The 21857-nt window shown below is 45.1% G+C and overlaps 1 protein-coding gene, 1 long non-coding RNA gene and 1 pseudogene across 16 annotated transcripts in view; 2 read left to right on the top strand and 1 right to left on the bottom strand.

Moving 5' to 3' along the window:
- LOC135920080 (uncharacterized) overlaps nucleotides 1–18485 on the top strand; it is a 32084-nt gene extending 13599 nt beyond the window's left edge. The window contains exons 2-3 of the long non-coding RNA XR_010570166.1: nucleotides 18119–18295; nucleotides 18370–18485. This is a non-coding gene — a long non-coding RNA (uncharacterized lncRNA). The remainder of the gene's footprint in view (nucleotides 1–18118; nucleotides 18296–18369) is intronic.
- Nucleotides 1–21857, bottom strand: part of LOC135920079 (uncharacterized) — a 247788-nt gene that overhangs the window by 35082 nt on the left and 190849 nt on the right. For 7 of the 15 annotated variants that reach the window (XM_065454127.2, XM_065454126.1, XM_065454125.1 and 4 more), the window contains 3 exons: nucleotides 9527–9699; nucleotides 1573–1658; nucleotides 1474–1516 (listed from right to left, as the gene is read on the bottom strand). In XM_065454127.2, coding sequence (XP_065310199.1) covers nucleotides 1474–1516; nucleotides 1573–1658; nucleotides 9527–9699 — 302 coding nt within the window. Of the gene's footprint in view, nucleotides 1–1473; nucleotides 1517–1572; nucleotides 1673–5915; nucleotides 6029–9526; nucleotides 9700–21857 lie in introns of those variants that run through there. The other 8 variants (XR_010570164.1, XR_010570165.1, XM_065454132.2 and 5 more) reach the window with 3 other exon arrangements.
- LOC139052096 (uncharacterized) lies at nucleotides 10000–13487 on the top strand (annotated as a pseudogene).

The raw sequence follows: 21857 nt of genomic DNA, 5'->3' as shown, positions 1-21857 counted from the left end.
TGTTGAGTAGCCTTTACGGAATCCTGCCTGGTCCTTTGGTTGACAGAAGTCTAAGGTGTTCCTGATTCTATTTGCGATTACCTCAGTAAATAGTTTGTAGGCAACGGACAGTAAGCTGATCGGTCTATAATTTTTCAAGTCTTTGGCGTCCTCTTTCTTATGGATTAGGATTATGTTAGCGTTAGTGTTACATCCAGACGACAAAGCAGCTGCAATGCCTTCGGAACCTGCCACTGGAGGTGACTGACAACTGCAAACTCCTTGTGGCCTGTAGTCGCCCATGCCATTCCTGCAGTCCCCAGGCAGTCCTAATGCCATCATCATCATTATAATAATAACATGGCAGCCCCTTACAGGCACTGAATATTCTGTTCTGTATGGCCAATAGAATGATAAAACTTCATTAGATGTCTAATACTTTGCTATTGTTATCGATGGTTCACCTTTCAGGTGAAACTGCAATTCATTTTACTCATAGATCCAATACTAGAAACAATGCATATGGCTACTTAAATTTCAAATGCCATACCGGAGCATGCTTGATTTCTCAGACATATGTGTAATGCCGCAAATCTACAACATGGCACCGCGAGCAATGGGTTTGCACCCATCACCTCGATTTCATATGATTTTAAACTGAAGATTTTTTTGCAGCATCTGACAGGTTTTGATGCTGCATTGGTTGGCCTGTGTAAAAATGTGTCCACTCATAACATCGTCCCACAGCAGGTGACACTATCAGCCGCAGTAGCAGAGTGGACGCAAAAGTTTCGCAGGCTTAGTTTCCTACCGCCGACGTGAAGATATCGTTGACATGTTTTGTTGACAGCAAAATGAAATTCTTTTGTCACTGAAATTAGTTTTTTTTTGATCACCCGATAATCTGTAAATATTTACAGCCGCTTCAGTGAAAGACAAATCAGTCAGTGACTGAATTACTTGCATATAAGGTGAAATTTCAATATAACAACATTTTAATGCAACAAAATAAAGTGACAATTTTACTAACTTGGTTATATTGAGGTATAACTGTGCTTCATTATGTATAGTATGTGGTCGTTATGTTGAAGTTTGATTACACAACAGTGCGAATGCTCATGTTAAAAAAAGTATTCTTGCATTGCAAGAGACAGCTGTTTGGCACGCTTTTGTTATTAAGCACTAATCCATTACGATAGAACATAGGTTGCCCGACAAGACCCGAGAAAGACCTCCACTTCCTGGCACAGCCCCTCTTGGTGGGAGGCTCACGGCTTGACCAAAATTGAAATTAGGTTGAGTAGTTTAACTTGCTGAAACAGTATAGTGGGTTATGCAACATAGTGGAGCACACTGAAATAATTTTGACTACCTGCGGTTCATAGCACCTGCCCGAGCGTTTTTGCATACCCCCCCCCCCCCCCCCCACACACACACACACCACAGCTGAGAGTAGAACCCGTCTCTCAACCCGACGACCAAAAGTGCGCCTACCCTGGCTCACTGAGGCTGCCCACAGCTGCCACACGGTGGAGCCCTGCAAAGAAGGAGTGGGTTCAGTGACCCGACCCAGCAGCTGGGCACACTCCTCACCGGTTTCCAGGTCCCAGTGGAGTAGCACTGTAGACGTGTAATAGGAACCCTTTCCACCACCAGGGAGACCAGTGAGCACGGGGAGACTGCGGCAGAAAGGCTACACATCTCAAAGAGAAGTGGTACACAAAATGTGTGCATTACAACAACAGCACCTCCATACCATGCCAATGCAGTCAACATCTCAAGATAATTATAGAATGTGCGTCGTGATAGCTTGGTGGTGGCAATGATGGTGCACTCCTTTATAAAATCTGATAAAAAAGAAAGTTGCTTGATTCGCTAAAGCCAATGGCAATAAAGCCACACTGTATGTTTTTGGCAAAGACTCCCATGCACCAATGCACAAATTGGCAAAGTGGTTGGTCAGAGCTAGGGCCACCAGCAAACCCTTGCAACAATTGTCGAGTTGCTAGAGAATCACACATTATCAAATCAGGTGGAAACACAGAAGACAACATGTGGTTCATGGAAAGTTTTCCAACAGAGACGACAATGGACATTAAGTGCAAGTATAAATTTCCATTATATGAAAGCAAGTTCTGCAGGTTTCATTTCTTTTCCTTACTGCAAAAATTGGGTGCAATTATATTTTTTTTCTTGTTATAGGAATTGGGCTCACGTTACATCTTGGTGCTAGATTATGTGCGCATTATATTTGGTGCAGATCAGAGCCAGTAAATACTTGCCCTTCGGTCAAACAGACCACCATCCTTCTCTTTCAGAGCTCTAGTCTCACCACACAAGGCTCAGCATGCTTCGTTGCCTCACGGTAAATGGCTTGGAGGTCCCCAAAGCAACAAAAGCCATTTTTGTGGCCTTGCACACAGATATAGACAAAAGGAATCAAATGTAGACAACTACTAAGCTGTTGCTCAACTAGTGTATAGTAGACTTCCGTTAATTTGATTTTTCAATTAATTTGTTCCCAACCACAGGTCCCACCTGGCGTCCATGCATTTCTATGGGTGCAAACTTTTTCGTTATTTGGACCCCAAAATTGGCCTTTGCCAGATAATTTGAACTTGGCCAACCAGCACGTACGTGCCAGATCCCTATGATGACACCTTCAGTGGGAGCGTCTCTCTCTCTCTGCAGAGCTTAGGGGACAGTGAACATCATCTCCCATCAAAAGATTTTCAAGCAATAACCGCAGCTCACCATGTTGGGCTACACTGTTTACCCAATTCCAGCGCGGGACTTTTTTTAAAGCAAAATTGAGCGAAATGTTGCCTGCGTGATGCAATCGAATACAAAACTAAAACCAACATATTCATATGCTTTACCACAGAAGACTGGTGTATTGCGGCGCAGCTGACTTTCGGAAACTGGTCGCTATTGTGCAACACATATTACTCATTTTTCTTGCTCGATGATTGGGTGCGTGTAAGATTTCCAGTTTGTTTGGAGCTTTAATGCCATTTATACATTACTTTTCTTAGACACATACAATGTGGTTGTGCGTTTGTTTCGGGGGAGTGTTAAAATCGGGGGCAAATACTGCCACATGAATCAGTGGTGTGTATGGGCACTTTTTCTGCATTGTGTTTAATCTTACTCACTGAATTATTTGGTCAATTACGTTGGCCTCATCAGGGTCGAATTAACAAAAGTCGAGTATACCGGATTTGTACATGGCATTAAGCATGCATAATGCCCCTTTGGAGAGTGGTGTCATGTGCGCTTGTATTTCGAAAACAGCAGCAAACAGCATATCTATGCTAGCACTGTCAACTTGGTGTTCCTGTGGTTCACATAATTATTAATGTTAGGAATGCTCCCCATACAGTGTACAGCGAACTTAAATGAATTGACAGAACAAAATCATCCAGGCAACAGCAGTCTTGCCTTGCGAAGTAACTCCGACTTTCTGTGATCTTTCCGCATACTTTATGCCCTGTCATGCCGGATGGTTATGGCGCAAGATTCGGCAGTTGGCCATATAACTGCAGTGTTGCACAGATGCATACAGGTGCCTATGAATGCACAATGCTTACAGAATGAACAGGTGCCAAGAACAGCAAGTCTTTGGCGATATGCAGCCATAAAAAGGCATACACAGGCAATTGTTATTTAATTGGAATGCAATGTCTCAAAGCAAGGCTAAAACAGATGCCATAGTGACTCTGGATTAGTATGAGAAAGCTTCGTATCAGGGCCATTTCCCTATTCAAGTACAGACATGACAAATGCAGAAATGTTCTCATTAGATAACCACTCAGCCAAATTCAATGAAATTTGTCGCATTTTAGAGAGAAACCCACATTCTATAAAGTGCAGCAATCATAATTTTTATTTAGGGCCTCATGCTTTTTGTAAAAAAATTACGAAAAAAGCACAAACTCTGCGCTTCCAACTCTGCACCAAAAACAGATATCGCAGTTATGTAAGCAGCACCTGTTATGAGCATCTGAAACAGACAAATGTGATAGAAGTTTAGAGCTTGCATGACATTGCTGCAACATTTATGAGCATTTCGCAAGAGTCCTACTTGAAAATCTACGTGTAGTATATTCCAGAACCAATGTTCTCTGATTAGATGTCTGAACAGGTGCAGCTTGCAGAATTGTGATATTGTTTTTATCTCAGAGTCATATACAGTTGTAAACTTGATATCTTAGTTTGTTAAAATTTTACAATATTCTATCTTTTTCGAAAAAAAAATTGATGGCTTAAACAAAAAGTCTGCTTCCTACAGGTGGTAAATCTTAAACTTTTCTTCTGAACGAAACAAACCTTACTGAATTTGGTACCATGGCGACTGAACAAAATAATTTCTCCATTCCTGTGTATTTAGATAAAGGTAACGCTTCCTCTTAATGTTGCCCATCAAGCAATAAATTCACATGAAAAAATACACCACACTCACACATGAGTTGCACAAATGCAAAGAACATAGTTTTGAAAGTCAATTAAGTCAGATCATGAAAACTGGGTGCATTACAGATGAAAGCATGTTAGAATTGAGTGTGTCACGTGAAGTGTGGAGCCTCTGTCTTCACTGGCCTGCACGAGAAGACTGACACCAAGAGTGCAGCACACAAGGTGACATCCTGCTTGTCCTGTGCTGTGGTTGACAAAAGCAGCCCTGCCTGTCGAGTCATCTCCGACCTTGGTGTTGGCCTAGTGGCGCATCTATCATGAGCACCGCTTGATATGATGAAGAAAAGAAATTCAGTTAGGCCTCATTATCATGGCATATGAGCTACATTCACTGTCTGGAAGGCAGGTCAGAAGAGTGCATTTGGACAAAACTACAGTCCTACCTCAATATTGCCAAGTTGTACTTGCAGTGAAAAACTGCTTTAATTCGTTAATTTAGTTAATTCGAGGTTTTAGAGATTCAGCATTAAAAACAACTTCACAAATTCCTGGTAGATAGTATCTTGTTCGTAAGCACTTATAAACAAATCGCAAGAACGTTGGGCCATAATAGCACGGTTACGAGTGCCAGTGCAGATTCCGCCGAGAGCAATGCCTTGATGCACGCCGTCCAAGATTTGATTGTGCTGTGTTGCGTGGCACTATGGCTAACCACGCTTAGTGCCAACAGCCAGCGGCCACAAATTAAAAACAGATGTGTAAAAAGATACAGATACTCATCCTGAGCAAAAAAATAAAAAGAAGGAAAGAACAAAAAAAGAAAAGTCGCAGTTTCGCCAGAAAGGCGGAGTATTAATGGCAATAGAGAGACAACTAGACGAAATAAGGTTTGTAGTTTTATTGGTGTCATGTGCACTCAGGCAAACATTTAGAGATCCCATTCGATGACCACAAAGTTGGAATATGAGCAAGCGCTTCGCACCGTGTCTTGAAACTTGCAATTAAGCGACTGCCAGCACTAGACATGCGGGAACCATAGCGTGCTGTCCCTTCCCAGCCCCCTTGCGCAGAATGAATCGTCAGCTCTCGTGTTTTTCCGAGCTGCTGTGCAACCTGTGGCCTCTTCAAGTTGTTTGCCAACATGACAAATGGCACAGTGGTGTTTCTTGCCTACCGCATCCCAACGTGTGTGCTTTGATGGTGGTTTTACCGCTCACACTTTCCATGCAGAAGGACGCTTGAAAAAACTGCTGCCTCGGCCGACAATTTTAGAACTTTTTGCTAGATTTACTAGCCATACAGGCTCGAAGTACATGCTTGAGATGCCCGAAAACTTTGTTAAATCAAAATTGGGTTGCAAAATTATTTGTTATATACAGAAAGAAATCCACGGTTTTCAAAGCAACTAAGATTGAGAAAAGAAAATTGTTTGTTTCATCGCAAGTTTCGTTAAATTGAGGTTCGTTATATGGAGGTTTGACTGTATTTATTTCTTTATTTTGTCAAATGCCCCAGAAGAGGCTATTACATGAGGTGTGGGCAAAATTACTTGAGATGATCAATGGTGAGCTTGAATTCCATGTTTACGATGCAATCTCTGGCATTGACGGGTATAATGCGTTCCAGTCTCGTGCTGTTTGGAAGAAGAACGAGGTGAAGAGCGATGAGGAGTGTGCTGGCGTTCGGTAAACAGCTTGATGATGATTTAGGCACTTAGAGCTGCAATGAGAGACAATTAAGTACCACGCGAAGTATGACAGAGCTTGTGGTAAAGGTGAGAGACCTTGTGTGTTGACATAAAAGTAAATGACATGAAAGAAGAAAAACTTTAAAAAAGCAATTCTGTTAGGCTAGATCATCGCATCACCTGACTTAAACAGTGCGTAGTGATAGCGTAGTGTGGGCGACACTGTCAGGAAAAGCACCGGCAGTGGGGAGCGAATGCTTCGTTTTCCTCTCACTCCAACGGGTCAACGAAACTCGAGATTACGCAACTTCCAGTACTAAACACACGGTAACACGCTTACATGGTGCCACGGCCTGCATATGCAGCAGATAACCTCTAAAAGCAGAGTGTGCACCTGCATATGTGCTCAGCCGCACTTACAGCCATGCACGGCTGAGTTGCGCAACCAGAGAAGACAACACAAGCACCATGACACGTGCACCAATCGAACAAAGAGGCTTCTGTGCTAACAAGACTCCAGAGTGAGGACTGTATCTCAACTAGCACACATCACTCTGACTGCCACTGCAAAGTTTCACCTTGCCCAAGGCAATCAAAACACGGGGCGGTAGTGCAGTGAAATCTCAACATAATAAACTTCAGGGGACCGTGACATACTGTTTTTTATTTTGAGAGGTCATTATATTGAAAGCCCCCAAATTAAACATTTCGCCCATCAACCTATCAGTTTATCAGTTCTCACAGTATGAGCTATCAACGAAAACAGCACTGTTGGCTCTTGGCCTGCGCTGTTACTATTTTCCACAGATTCACCGCACCCTTGTATATGGAGTGGCCGCATAAAAGAAAGTGGAGCCTGGGAAAACCACCGACAAAAAAAAAAGCTTCATGTCATTTATAAAGTGTAATGTTTCTTTTTGCTAGTTTGTTTGTTTTTCACAATCCTTGCTATGGACAATGCAACTGTCTTACTCAAAGTGGACGCCTAAACTATTCCAAAGTGCAAGCACATGTAAACTACACCGTCCGGAAAGTGCGACCACGTGGCATCCCCGCAAGCATGGAGGTAAAATTTCTCCGTGCACATAGCTGGTACGGCTGCAGAAATAAAGAGGTGTGCACAGAAAGAAGGGAGAAAAAAAGGGCGAAAGAAGGAAGAGACGCGCCTTCATTGTTAGGTGACACTTGCCTAGGCGGAGCATGCTTTGTGGCTATAGCGTACTAGAATATGGATATCATACTGACCACAAATAAAGACGGGGACAGCAATAAAGACGGGGACCTGTCTTAATTTGCGGTCAATATGATATGCAGTAAACACCAACTAGGCCAAACTGAAGTTCTTCTGTAGAATATGAAAGAGTGGGTAAACTGGCCAGCATGGCGCATGCTTTCCTGTAAAGCCAAAAACATTGGTGACGCTATGATTGAACAACATATTCCCGTGCTGACGCTCATGACGATAGTGGAAAATGTTCTCAAATTATGCGGTCCAATCGACCAGGTAACATAACCTATGGGTCACCATATGTCACTGCAGACGCCACAGCCGCAATTACCCCTGGGAACAGAGACGCCAGCCTGCTGCACCCGCTGCAGCGCACGCCTCCCTAATACAGTGAAAGCTCGTTAACTCGAATTCCATGGGGATGCTATGAAAATTCAAATTATACAAAATTCGAACTAATGAAAGTCAGTGAAAAATATCGCCTGGGTAAGGCACATATATAGTCCGATGTAGCGTGAGTGCGCGCGCGCACTCGCTACATCACGTTGGTGAGAACAATGTCTATAGTTCAAAGCACTGGCCCAGCCAACGTAACCGCATGTGGCCGTTGTGGTGCCCACACCGCTTCGCCGACAGTCGCAGATGGCCATTCAAAGTCTTCAAAGCGCTGCACGGGTTAGGGATTGTTGTGCGCATGCTCCGAAGAGAGCAGCCAACGGCACGCGCGTCCAAGTTTAGAGAGGACGGCATTTCGGCTGGCGCAGCATGACTGGCCACAAGCAATGCGCACCGAAAATGTCAGGCTATAAATGTGCCTTTGCGCCGCAGCAAGAAGAGCTGTGCTCTAAAACGTACTCGCAAAACACACCACAAGCTGCGACGTTGGTCTCCGTTTTACTTTCGTAGCTGCACCGGCTGCACACTGCCGAGTTCCATTATACGTACAGGCGGCAGCCACACACGTATCCCAGCGATGCTGGGATACATGTAATAGCCACGAATCTCAAAGGCTATGCTCTTTGGTCATCATACCTTGCTGGTGAAGCAGCACAGTGACACGGACACAGTGAAGACACACAAGAAAAGACGACACTCGCTACACTCGCAACTATTCTATTTCAGAACGCATACTTCATATTTATACATCTGTGCACCCTCAGGCGTCAAAGATAATCAAGGCAAGATTAAAGGCATTTTTTAAAGTCATTTGCCCGCGCATACTCGGGCATCAAAGATATGACACCTATCTATCAAGGTGTGCAATCCTATCATATTTGTTACACCCTTAACAAACATTTTTTATTACACAATTTTTTCTTCCTTTAGTGTTCTTCCAAAAAGGTAACCTCACCATGGCTTACATGTCAGCCATCTGTACATGCATGAACATGCAGGACCATGTCTGCGTTTTTATCTTTAAGGTCTTGAGAGAGGGAGAGACTTGACCTGCAACAGAGGCGTTGGCTATGGCTGGCCAGGCGCAAATGCATCTCTCTCCAGTCAGGCCTAAACAAAGGGCCGCAGATGGAAAGAGTAAAGTGGCATGGCCAGTACGGCGATGCGAGTGTCGCCAGCGTGCTCCCGCACACTAGCACTCTCCCCACCGATGATGGCACGGAGTTCGAATTACCGGGGGTGGTGCAGATTTCAGTGTGAATTAGTGGGATGGGTTACACGTTGCTTTCAATACACTGTTGAACGGGCCGCGGTGGTTACTTCGAATTATTTTAAATTTCGAATTAACAAGTTGCGAATTAACATGCTTTTACTTCATCTAGTTGCACAGCTTGGCCCTCTCAATCATATTGTAGCGCACTCTAATACAGTGGTCATTTGGCCACAGCAACAACAGCCGGGAGAGGACCCATGTGCGCTGACCGCTTGCTGGATGTGCCAATAAGTCCAGTGAGCATGAAAATGAGGAGAAACTGTGCAGGAGGTTGCGCAGTGTGAATGGCTGCACTCTTTTTTAGAGAATGAATCTACTCTCTGTTCGCAACCATTGCCGGAGCAATTTTACGTGTGTAGCACAGTTTAGCACACGAATTTGCATTTGTATCAAAATGGTGCAATTGGCACAGGAGTCCTACCCATGGTTGTGTGATTTAACTGGTGTGCGGCCAAATACATTCAAATTAATTAGAGCTTGATGCTATTAAATAATCCCCCTGCCTGACGGGACAAGTGCAATTGTGACGAATTGCCTGCAAACCCACCTTGAGGCTTCTAGCAGAAAGGCCAGAAGCAGGGTAGCCTGTGCCCCATGGGATGCCCCTGCCGCTGCGCACGCGTCGTAGTCCAGCAGTCCCTCATAGACAAGGCTGTGCTCGGCACACAACTGCTGGGCCAGGGTGTCAGCCACCAGCTCCAGGTCCAGCACCGTGGCATGCTGCGCACAGGACGGTCACTGTGACTGGCACATAGTAAAAACACCACGCACTGCACAAGGGGAGCACCAACGCAGTAGTCCATTCTAAACAGGAATGTAGCTGCCACTTTGTGACTAAACAAGCATGCTGCACAAGGACAATCGTCAACACATGGTAAGTCTCATACTCCAATAACATACTGCCATGTTCTTTTAATACTCCCATTTCTATACAGGATTCTAACAAGATCATGGGCAGCTAAGTGAATGGCTAGCACTTGATCCCCATATCTTGTTCGTGAATGTGGCTTATAGGTCAAAATGAACTGGTAAGGTTATGTTAGTGGTGTGCAGTTGTCAACTTTTTAGAAAGCAAATATAGTATTTAGTAGCTATGAATGTCAAATAATGCCGAAAAAACATTACTTTAACAAGTCAGAGTACGATACACAGTCGAATCTCGTTAATTCAAACAGGTTTCATTCGAACTTCCGGTTTATTCAAACTGACACCGTGGTCACGTCAAAGTTATGTGTATTCCAATGGGCGAAAATGCCCAGTAATTTGAACGCACAAGCATTTACGAAGGTTATTTCAAACCGGTGCTCGGCAGTATTGAAGATACATGTACCTTAGGCACTATCTTAGGTACTCCTTGGGTATCTTGTATCTGTATCATGATATGTCTGGCAAGACATGTATCAGTATCTGTATTTCCGATACATGCAAGAATGTATTGTGTATCTTAACATACAAGATACTGCTATCGCAACATCACCATGCTAAACTATAAAGAGTGTCTAAACTCCGCTTCTCGAGCTGATACTGCTCCCACCAAGCCCCCTGAATAAAACTAAAGGCAGCGACATTCTTTATCTTTCCGCCAGAGCCCTCCAGCGAGGGCAGGTGATGAGGTCTGCACATCCCTATTGGTGGAGCAGAGTCATGTGGGGGCGCTCGCGCCGTCTCGACAAAAACAAGTGCGCGAACATCTGCGCACAGCCGATCTTTTGTTTTCTTGATTTTTTTTGTTTAGTTGCGTCGGTACCAGGAAGCTTGCTCGTAGCCACTGTACTGTGCTGAATGCACCAATACGTGCCGCATCTTTCACATAAATTCTGATGCCGCTATCCAAGCTTTTCTTGCATGGTGCTTTGTTATGAAGTCTGAAGAATGCTAGATTTTAGGAAGGGGATCCGAGAAACATTATAACACCAAATACTCCACTTTTCGCATGAGCGTCCACACAAGTCGTTTGAAGCTATTTTCCACAGGTACCACAGGTATTGTGTGACATTAACAGGTAAGTTGACAATATTTCTTGCTTAAATGTCATAGCTATGAGTGGTGCCACCTGTCTCGTGTTTCTATGTATTCAGTGTGACTGTGTGATATGGAACCACCTTTCTATTTTACTTAGATATACTTTCTGTTGTTTAGCTCACCCTCAATATGCCATACTGTTACAAATCACTAGGTAATCGGAGCTATAAGTGACAGTAGTGTTACCGTATTTGCGCACCCATTTTTCGTGACCAAAAAAAGGAAAAGAAAAAAAAAGACACCCTCAATTGTAATGCACACCCGTTTGCCTTGACCTATAGAAAGAAAAGTCCTTTGCAGTACCGCGCACCTCATTCTTTCATACAGAAACACAATTTTCTCTCATTTGGAAAAAACAAACATTTACTCCCAATCCACTAAATTTGTGATAAATAAAAAGAAGTCGCAGTTTCGCGTGAAAGGCAAAGCATCGATTATGATAGCAAATTAGTATACAGCTATACGAAAAGTAAGGGTAGTAGCTTTATTGGCCGCATAAACTCTTAAACCTTTGCTTACCGACTAAATTAACAAGCATGGTGTCACACGCACACAAGCATAAACACGTCTCACTCAATGACCGTGGAAACTCTCTAAATGCTGGAGTGAAGAAGTGCAGTAGCAGGAGTGAGGAAATTGACCTTTGTGCGGCCTTTTGCTTCGATGTGAAGTAAGCGATGAGAACTGATGTGTAGACTCTCGTCTCCGCGGCAGATCGCTTTCAATATAAGGGCTGCGCGGCCGTGCTGTACGTAGCAGCTGCCGGTTCAGAACGCTTCTCCTGTTTGCGCCAGTCCCGCATACAAGTTTAGAAAGCTCCGAACGCTCATGATGTGGCCCGATTTCCGATCGTCTCTGCACATGTGATCGCTTTCCTTTTGATTGCAGCATTGTGATTGCTACCTCAGGATGACGTCACGCCAGCATACGGCAGCAGTTATCGCCACTGTTCCTCCTCCTCACACTCCCTCTCTAGCCGTCTCGCACAACCCCTATATTGAAACGCATCAAAGCAATAAACGTGGTCTTGGCACAGACACCACTGTGTATGGTTGGTATTATTCAGTGGTGACGAGCATGGGTTGACAACAGGCTGCCTTCTCGGGACGCCGCAGCCTTCGCCACCAAGGGAGGATACGCCAGCCCGCTGCAGTTTGACGAGACGAGCCACAAGTGGCCAGCTTACCAAGTTCGACTGGAGGCCTTCTTTGAATGCAATGGCATCACGGATGACAAGAAGCAGGCCCTGTTGGTTGAAGCACTGACAACCCACACCGTGGATGTACTTAGTGGTCGATATGCGCCAGACAAGGTGAACGAACTTTCCTACGCCCAAGTAGTAGCGTTGTTGCCGCAGCACTTTTCTCCGCAACTAAACGAGATAGCACAGTCTTACAAGTTCTTTACCTGCGACCAGCTGCCAGGCGAACCTGTCAAATATTTCAAAGTTGCCATTCGTCAGATAGCGGACGCATGCAATTTTGGTGCAACGTTGGATTGAATGCTGACAGATTGCATCGTCTGTGGGCTGCAAAGTTCAGGAGTGCATTGACAGTTGCTTGCGAAGCCACAGCTGACGAGGAGTGAAGCAGAAGAAATCATGTTATCAGCCGAAATGGCAGAAGCGAGCGCGCAGCAGATAATGAGCCATGCCACTGAAGGAAGTGCACATGCGATGGGAGGACAGTCTTATCGCCCAAGAAACTGGACACGGATTATTTCGTGCAACCGCTGCAGAGTGAAAGGGCATGAACCAGAGGATTGCTGGTCCTGTTCGGAAGCATGCTTCAAGTGTCAACAGTGGAGTCATATCGCCCAAGACTGTTTCCGTTGGAAGAGAGAGTTCATTGAAGGGCCACCAGGGCTGTCACGTCAGCTACGTACCCTATCGTCTCGGGAGGAGGGTAAAGCTGTGGGCATGGACGGTATATTCTCATTGGAAGCAGCGGACAGTCATGTCACCAACATCGGCATCACGCAACCCATTGTACACACATTGAACTGTTCCAGTGGACATGCAGGTCGATACAGGGTCACCGGTGTCGGCCATCACGTGGCCCACCTATGAACAAAACTAAACAGTGTGGCCCAAGCTTCGTGGTTCGCCATTGAAACTGACTTGCTTCCTGGGAAGGCTTCCTGTTCGTGGACAACTCAAGCTCAAGGTTTCGTGCGGAAACCGGTCGATGGATGGATCCTTGAGAGCCCTCGATTGCTCCGGCCCCAACCTGTGCGGAGGCGACCTGATCCAGGCGTTCAACATGCTCGAGGCGCCAGTAATGAATGTGAACACAACAGGTGAGCGAATGCCTTTTGTCGGGACGCACGATGTTAGCGTGCACTGTTTGGTAACAGAATTTGCTGACGTGTTCACACCAGGCCTGGGTCTCATCAGGGGTCCGCCGGTACACTTTGAGAGCGGGACAATGTGGTATCGAAATTCTGGAAAACATGTGAAGTTCCGTACACCTTTCGTGAAAGGGTAGACGCAGAGCTTGAGTGCCTTTTGGTCGCAGGCATTCTTGTCCCTGTGCCTCATTCCAAGTGGGCCGCACCCGTGGTGCCTGTAGTAAAACGTAACAGCCGCATTCGCCTCTGCGGTGATTTTAAACTACTGGTAAACAAAGCTTGTCACACGGAGTAATATCCGTTGTCCCGGGCGGAAGATATCCTGGCAATGTTGAACGGCGGTCAGGTTTTCAGCATGATAGATTTGAGGGAGGCTTGCGATCAGTTACCATTGGATGAGGAAGCCATGCTACTTACGACCATAAACACGCATAAGAGACTGTTTGGCTTCACTCACCTGCCATTTTGAGTGGCTTCCACACCGGCAGTATTCCAACGCCGCATGGAGACCATCTTGCAAGGACTTCCTGGGGTTCAGGTATACTTAGACGACGTCATCATTGCAGAGAAACACAATGACTGCACCACACTGCATGAAGTTTTGCAGCGGTTTCAGGAAAATGACGTGTGCTTAAATGCAGACAAGTGCAAGTTCCGTCAAACACAGGTGGATTTCCTGGGACATCGAATTAGTGCTCAAGAACGTCAACCAAAGTAGGAAAATGTAGACGTCATTTTTCAGATGCAGGTGCCGCGGAACCTCGCAGAATTAAGGTTGTCTCTGGGCATGATGACATACTACCACAAGTTTCTTCCCAATGCATCTACAACCATGGCGCCACTCTATCAACTGCTCCACAAGGAAGCTAAGTGGGAGTGGGGTCCCAGTCAACAACGGGCGTTCAGAAAGATGAAGGACCTTCTCAAGTCCGCTGATTTCCTGGTGCATTTTGATCCACGCAAGCCTCTTGTCCTGGAATGCGATGCCTCCCCAGATGGGATCGGTGCAGTGCTTTCTCACGATGTCGGGGACGGGGTGCGTCGGCTTATAGGCTTTCGTTCTCGCGTACTTACGGAAGCCGAGCGAAATTATTCATAGCTGGAGCGCGAAGCTCTGGCTCAAGTGTTTGGAGTCTCGGTAAGCTATTCACACTGGTAACTATTCACACTAAGTAAGCTACTCGGTAAGCTATTCACACTGGTCATCATCAGCCTGGTAACGCCCACTGCAGGGCAAAGGCCTCTCCCATACTTCTCCAACAACCTCGGTCATGTACTAATTGTGGCCATGCCATCCCTGCAAACTTCTTAATCTCATCCGTCTACCTAACTTTCTGCCGCCCCCTGCTACGCTTCCCTTCCTTTGGGATCCAGTCCGTAACCCTTAATGACCATCGGTTATCCTCCCTCCTCATTACATGTCCTGCCCATGCCCATTTCTTTTTCTTGATTTCAACTAAGATGTCATTAACTCGCATTTGTTCCCTCACCCAATCTGCTCTTTTCTTATCCCTTAACGTTACACCCATCATTCTTCTTTCCATAGCTCGTTGCGTCGTTCTCAATTTGAGTAGAACCCTTTTCGTAAGCCTCCAGGTTTCTGCCCCATATGTGAGTACTGGTAACACACAACTGTTATACACTTTCCTTTTGAGGGATAGTGGCAACCTGCTGTTCATGATTTGAGAATGCCTGCCAAGCGCACCCCAGCCCATTCTTATTCTCCTGGTTATTTCAATCTCATGATCCGGGTCCGTGGTCACTACCTGCCCTAAGTAGATGTATTCCCTTACAACTTCCAGTGCCTCGCTACCTATCGTAAACTGCTGTTCTCTTCCGAGACTGTTAAACAATACTTTAGTTTTCTGTAGATTAATTTTCAGACCCACCCTTCTGCTTTGCCACTCCAGGTCAGTGAGCATGCATTGCAATTGGTCTCCTGAGTTACTAAGCAAGGCAATATCATCAGCGAATCGCAAGTTGCTAAGGTATTCTCCATTAACTTTTATCCCCAATTCTTCCACTCCAGGTCTCTGAATACCTCCTGTAAACATGCTGTGAATAGCATTGGAGAGATCGTATCTCCCTGTCTGATGCCTTTCTTTATTGGGATTTTGTTGCTTTCTTTATGGAGGACTATGGTGGCTGTGGAGCCGCTATAGATATCGTTCAGTATTTTTACATACGGCTCGTCTACACCCCGATTCCGTAATGCCTCCATGACTGCTGAGGTTTCGACATAATCAAACGCTTTCTCGTAATCAATGAAAGCTATATATAAGGGTTGGTTATATTCCGCACATTTCTCTATCACCTGATTGATAATGTGAATATGATCTATTGTTGAGTAGCCTTTACGGAATCCTGCCTGGTCCTTTGCTTGACAGAAGTCTAAGGTGTTCCTGATTCCATTTGCGATTACCTTAGTAAATAGTTTGTAGGCAACGGACAGTAGGCTGATCGGTCTATAATTTTTCAATACCTACTCATGTGACACACAACTTGCCGGATTTATTAACGACATACACGCACTAATAGACGCCGGGTTCCAAGTTGACGCAATATTTTTAGATTTTTCTAAGGCATTGGACCGTGTTCCACACCATAGGTTGGTACTTAAACTTTCACAGCTTAACATTCACCCTACTATAATTGCATGGATCACCGATTTTCTCTCATCTAGAATTCAGTTTACATCAGTTAACAATTCTAACTCATGTTATGCTGATGTTACGTCTGGAGTTCCACAAGGCAGCGTACTTGGTCCTTTACTCTTTCTAATTTATATTAATGATTTACCCAGTTGCGTTTCATCTAAAATCAGACTATTTGCAGACGATTGTGTAGTTTACCGATGTGTAACAAGTAACACCGATAGCCACTTACTACAAACTGACCTGGACGCAATAAGTGCATGGTGTTCTAATTGGTTAATGCCATTAAATATTTCCAAAACTAAACTCATGTCTTTCACCAACAGGCCACGAATTCTAACCACCTACTCCCTTGATAACAACCCTGTGGAACTCGCAACTACTAACAAGTACCTTGGCATCAATCTTCAATCAAACTTATCATGGAATAATCATATTAACCTTACCCTTGCCTCTTCAAATCGTACTCTCGGACTTATTAAACATAACTTAAAAGAAGCCCCAATGCATGTTAAAAAACTAGCATACACAACATTAATCCGTCCTAAACTAGAATACGCGTCTGCCATCTGGGATCCCAAACAAACGTATATAATAAGTAACATCGAAGCCTTGCAGAACCGTGCTGCGCGATTTATATTTTCAGATTATTCACGTTACACCAGCGTCACCGCGTTAAAGAATAAAGCTGATTTGGACAACTTAGCACTTCGCCGTAAAATTTCTCGCCTAACACTTTTCCATAAGCTTTATCACCATCCATCACTTCACGATGATTTCTTTCAGTCACCAACAGTTATTTTTCCACGCCGTGACCATCCATACAAAGTCAAACGCATTAACTGCCAGTCATCCCATTATGCATCTTCGTTCTTACCACGCACAATAACTGAATGGAACGCCTTACCATCAGTCATTGCCACGGAACCAGACTTGACTAAGTTTCAACATTTAATTCGCTCACGACTTGTCGACTAATTGTATTATTATTCTTTTTTGGGACTTTTACAGTGTTTTTCGATATTTGTTGGTGTTTTTTAGTGCAGTTGCCTTATGTTCTCCTAATATGTACTAATGTTTTCTCTGTAATAATTGTGACCTAATTATCTTGTATATTAACTATGTTTCACTGTATTATTACTTCTGTTAACGTCTCTTGTTTTTAGTATGTACAAACTACAACCAGTGCTTGTGATTGAACCCCCCCCCCCATGTAATACCCTCGTAATGAGGGCCTTTGGGGGTATTTTGAATAAATAAATAAATAAATAAAGTCTTTGGCGTCCCCTTTCTTATGGATTAGGATTATGTTAGCGTTCTTTCGAGATCCCGGTATGCTCGAGGTCATGAGGCATTGCGTATACAGGGTGGCCAGTTTCTCTAGAACAATCTGCCCACCATCCTTCAACAAATCTGCTGTTACCTGATCCTCCCCAGCTGCCTTCCCCCTTTGCATATCTCCTAAGGCTTTCTTTACTTCTTCCGGCGTTACCTTTGGGATTTCGAATTCCTCTAGACTATTTTATCTTCCATTATCGTCGTGGGTGCCACTGGTACTGTATAAATCTCTATAGAACTCCTCAGCCACTTGAACTATCTCATCCATATTAGTAATGATATTGCCGGCTTTGTCTCTTAACGCATACATCTGATTCTTGCGAATTCCTAGTTTCTTCTTCACTGTTTGTAGGCTTCCTTCGTTCCTGAGAGCCTGTTCAATTCTATCCATTTTATACTTCCTTATGTCAGCTGTCTTACGCTTGTTGATTAACTTCGAAAGTTCTGCCAGTTCTATTCTAGCTGTAGGGTTAGAGGCTTTCATACATTGGCGTTTCTTGATCAGATCTTTCGTCTCCTGTGATAGTTTACTGGTATCCTGCCTAACGGAGTTACCACTGACTTCCATTGCACACTCCTTAATCATGCCCACAAGATTGTTGTTCATTGCTTCAACACTAAGGTCCTCTTCCTGAGTTAAAGCCGAGTAACTGTTCTGTGGCTTGATCTGGAATTCCTCTATTTTCCCTCTTACCGCTAACTCATTGATCGGCTTCTTATGTACCAGTGCACACTGGTGACTGACCATAAGCCGCTTGTGGGAATTCTTCATCCAGATAGGGCTGTACCAGTGATGGCCCCCGCCCGAATCCAGCGATGGGCCCTACTGCTGAGTGCATACGACTATGTCATCAAACACCAGCCGAGAAAGGACAACGTTCCAGCAGATGCCCTCAGCCGACTCCCGACGTCTGCAACCTCTCAGCCAGAGACCATGGAAGAAACCGGGGATGGTGAGTATGCCTTGCTCATGGAAAACCTCAATGACGATGTTATGTCCATGAAACAACTGGCCACTCTCACTTAGCACTGTATTCTTCTCTCTCTCTCTCTCACGTCACACGATGAGGACTTAGCAAAGGTGCAAAAATGGGTGCGAGAAGGATGGCCAAGAAACTCGGGGGCCAAGGATCTGCATTAGCGACCATACTTCAACCGGAAAGCTGAGACAACATGAAGTCATGGGCTTCTATACAGGGGCCATCGCATAATCATGCCTAATGTTACGCCTGCTGCATGATACCCATCAAGCTATTTGCTCAATGAAGCACCCTCGGCACATGCAAAAATGGATCTCCCATCACTGAAGCGGTGAACTGTGCGTTGCCTGCTTATCGAGATCAGATTCAAGCATGAGAAGAGGAGCCACAATTCGCTGCTTATCGACAGGGATGACATCGCTGAATGGTGGAATCGCTACCTTCTTGACGTGGAGTGCTACAGGCAGAAGGCCGAAAGATCTTTTTCCTGGACGAGACATGGGTGACGGCGGGACACACAGGGTCGATCATGTGGACAGACATCGTGGTGCAGAAGCGCGGACACCTGTACGCTAGAGCAAATGGCCTGTCGACGGGTCTGAAACAACCTTCTGGAAAAGGCCAGCGCCTGATTGTGACGCATATCGGCAGTGAGGATGGTTTCATCGACGGCTGCTTAGATAGATTCCATGGCCAAAAAACAGGCCACTACCACAATGAAATGGACGGCAATTGCTTCGAGGGATGGTTTAATGACGTTCTGCAGAAGTTGCCTGCTGGTAGCATCATTGTTTTGGACAATGCACCTTACGATTCCCAGAGAGAAGAGAAATTGCCGATGACAGCTTGGAAGAAGGAAAAAATACAGGAGTGGCTCAAAAGCAAAACCATCACCTACAGCGAAAGGATAATTAGAAAGCAGCTGCTTGAGTTGGCCACGCTTTCTGAGCTACATCATAGACAATGCAGCGGAAGGGGCTGGATGCATTGTACTCAGGCTGCCACCGTACCACTGCGAATTTAATCCTACCGAGCTCGTGTGGGCAAAGGTGAAAAATGGCATCGCTGTGGGCAACGGAGACTTCAAGCTGTCCACAGTCGAAGACGTCTTGAGAGAAAAAAATCAAGCATGTGACGGTAGAAGACTGAAGGAAGAACATTCGCCATGTGATGGACCTGGAGGTAAAGTTCAGGCTTGATACGTCTGGAAGTGACCGTATCCAACCCATCATCATTCTAGTGGGTGAAGATGACAGTGAAGAAAGCGACTCCGACTGCGAGCTGTCCAGCACTGAGCCACTCGATGAAGCATAACAGCTTCTTATTAACAAAAGAACAGCCCTTATTAGGGCTACCAAAATTATGCCGGTGGGTTCGCAGCAGCCAAGCATTCTCCCGTGATCTCTAAAATAAATAAGCAGTTCATTTGGTGACATATTTTTTTTAATCGAAGCCCAATTCTGAAAAAGCATCGTCCTGCACAGATCATGCTCAATTTAAGATTTGGCATGGAAATGTGCTGAAATGCTGGAAAATCTGAATGCAAATACAGTTATTAACTCTGAATAACAATGTGGGGCCCAAAATGCTCATTCGGGCAGCCACTGTCCACCTTCACACGAAAAAGCAGTAGTCAACGTGAAAGTGACAGCCACTCTTAGCAGCCTGCACGCCAAAGCATATTGTGCTTTGCGTGCAGTTGTGCTGCCCCTAATGTTTTTTCCAGCCCGTTGAGATGAATAATGCCAATGTCAGAAGGCCCAAGACACTCTATTGGGCAGCCACCTATGAGCATGACGGGCCCTGTGATGAAATGGTGAAAGTTGCAAAAGCTCTCAGTGCACTGCTTCGCTGGGCTCCATTCACTGAAAAATGTCTTTGCAACGATGAAAGTGTCAGACAGGAAATGACTCTCCACTGCACAATGTTATTCGTGTTGAAAACTTTTACCATCATATGTGATGGGCAGCGAAACCGTCTGTTTACTAAGTCTGAATGCATGAAAAATGCAACAGCATAGCAAGGTGTTGCTTTGCAATATGCAGCCTTTCATGTGCACTTCTGACGAGCTGCCACATGTACTGATGCATAAACATGAACAGAGGTAAGAGGCAAAGTTGCTGTGCAACCCACATGACGCTTTTAAGAAAATGTATCTCTAAACCTTTTTGTTTTCATAGGCGATCAAAATTTGTTTTGAGCAAGTTGGTTAATCACATTGAAGCCACAACACAAGAAGCAAGGACAGAAAACACAGCGAGTAGGCAGATTGATAAGACAAGGTAGACCAGTGAGAAAGGTTTTAATGAGATGGAAGAGGCCAGCCCTGCAGTGTACAGGAGTTAGTGCTTTCAATGAGATTCGCTAATGAAAATGTGTAAAGACTTTGCTGAAAGAAAACTAGCAAAAACAAATGGTAATATAAAATAAAAGGACAGAAATAAGATTATGCGCAGACATGCATGGAATCAGGCACACAAACGCGAAAGCTAGAAAAACTCAAATATAAAGAAATGTGGGAAATAAAAAAAATGACAAACGCAAGAAAACATACACACATTTACAAACAGACCTGGGTAGAGGTATTATGGGAGCAGGTTCACAAGCTGCTGTGCCTACCTTCTCGTATTTTTTTTTTTAACCGTTCTCTTAACACTGTCTTGGGAATTTTTAATTGCAACATATCACAAGAATCGAAAAGCAGCGCGAAGCTATGTTGTGGGAAACCATATCGAGCGCTGGCAACACAACTTATGCGTGACTGTGCCACAGCACGCATTCTACAGCTTGCGCGCGCGGTGAGCACTGGTGGAAAGCAATCAATCGACGGTGCCACACAACGCTCGAGCACCAGACGCACGAGCACCGCGCTCGGCCATCTCAGTGCTAAAAACGATCGTTCACGCTAAGTTGACGGCGACAGATCTTTGCGTTGGAGGCTTCTTTTGCAAATATTTTCTGTTGAGACGCTCGTAGGTTTGTTTCACGCGCGCACGCTTTTCTCATTTCACCTGAGAATGGTTTTGCTCCATCAGTTCATCTCGTCCGACGAGAAACGCAGCGACACAGTACACGAACACACCCGCCGTTGACAGTAGGCACCATACTTTGGCAAACTTTTCTCGTCGTAACTTCACGCGGGAGCGAAATAAAACAGACATGGAACAAACAGGCAGGATCTGTGTTTGCAGCGGTCACCGTGGGATACTGTTTTCAGGCAAAGCGTAGTGCAGCGTCAGCGATGCTTGCTGCAATGTTTCTTCGCCGGATCACGGCTTGGAATAAACGCACGCGGCACAAATGCCGCATCGTAAGCTCGCAGTAATATTTCCGGCATGATAGACAATCACAAACAGTTTGGGAATTCACTGTGATGAGGCGTTGACGCGCACAGCTGACGCGACTTGGCCCAGTTCGAAGCCCGGGCGGCCATCTTCTCCGACGGCGGGGTCACCGGCCGTCAGGCGCATGACGTCGGTCCAGAGTGCGCGCCCATTGGTGGATGTTCATGTGCATCCGCCTCCGAGGAGTAAAT

Source organism: Dermacentor albipictus, unplaced genomic scaffold (genome assembly GCF_038994185.2).
Source record: "Dermacentor albipictus isolate Rhodes 1998 colony unplaced genomic scaffold, USDA_Dalb.pri_finalv2 scaffold_18, whole genome shotgun sequence".
In the NCBI taxonomy this organism is placed as follows: Eukaryota; Metazoa; Arthropoda; class Arachnida; order Ixodida; family Ixodidae; genus Dermacentor; species Dermacentor albipictus.
This window is presented reverse-complemented; position numbering and strand designations above follow the sequence as displayed.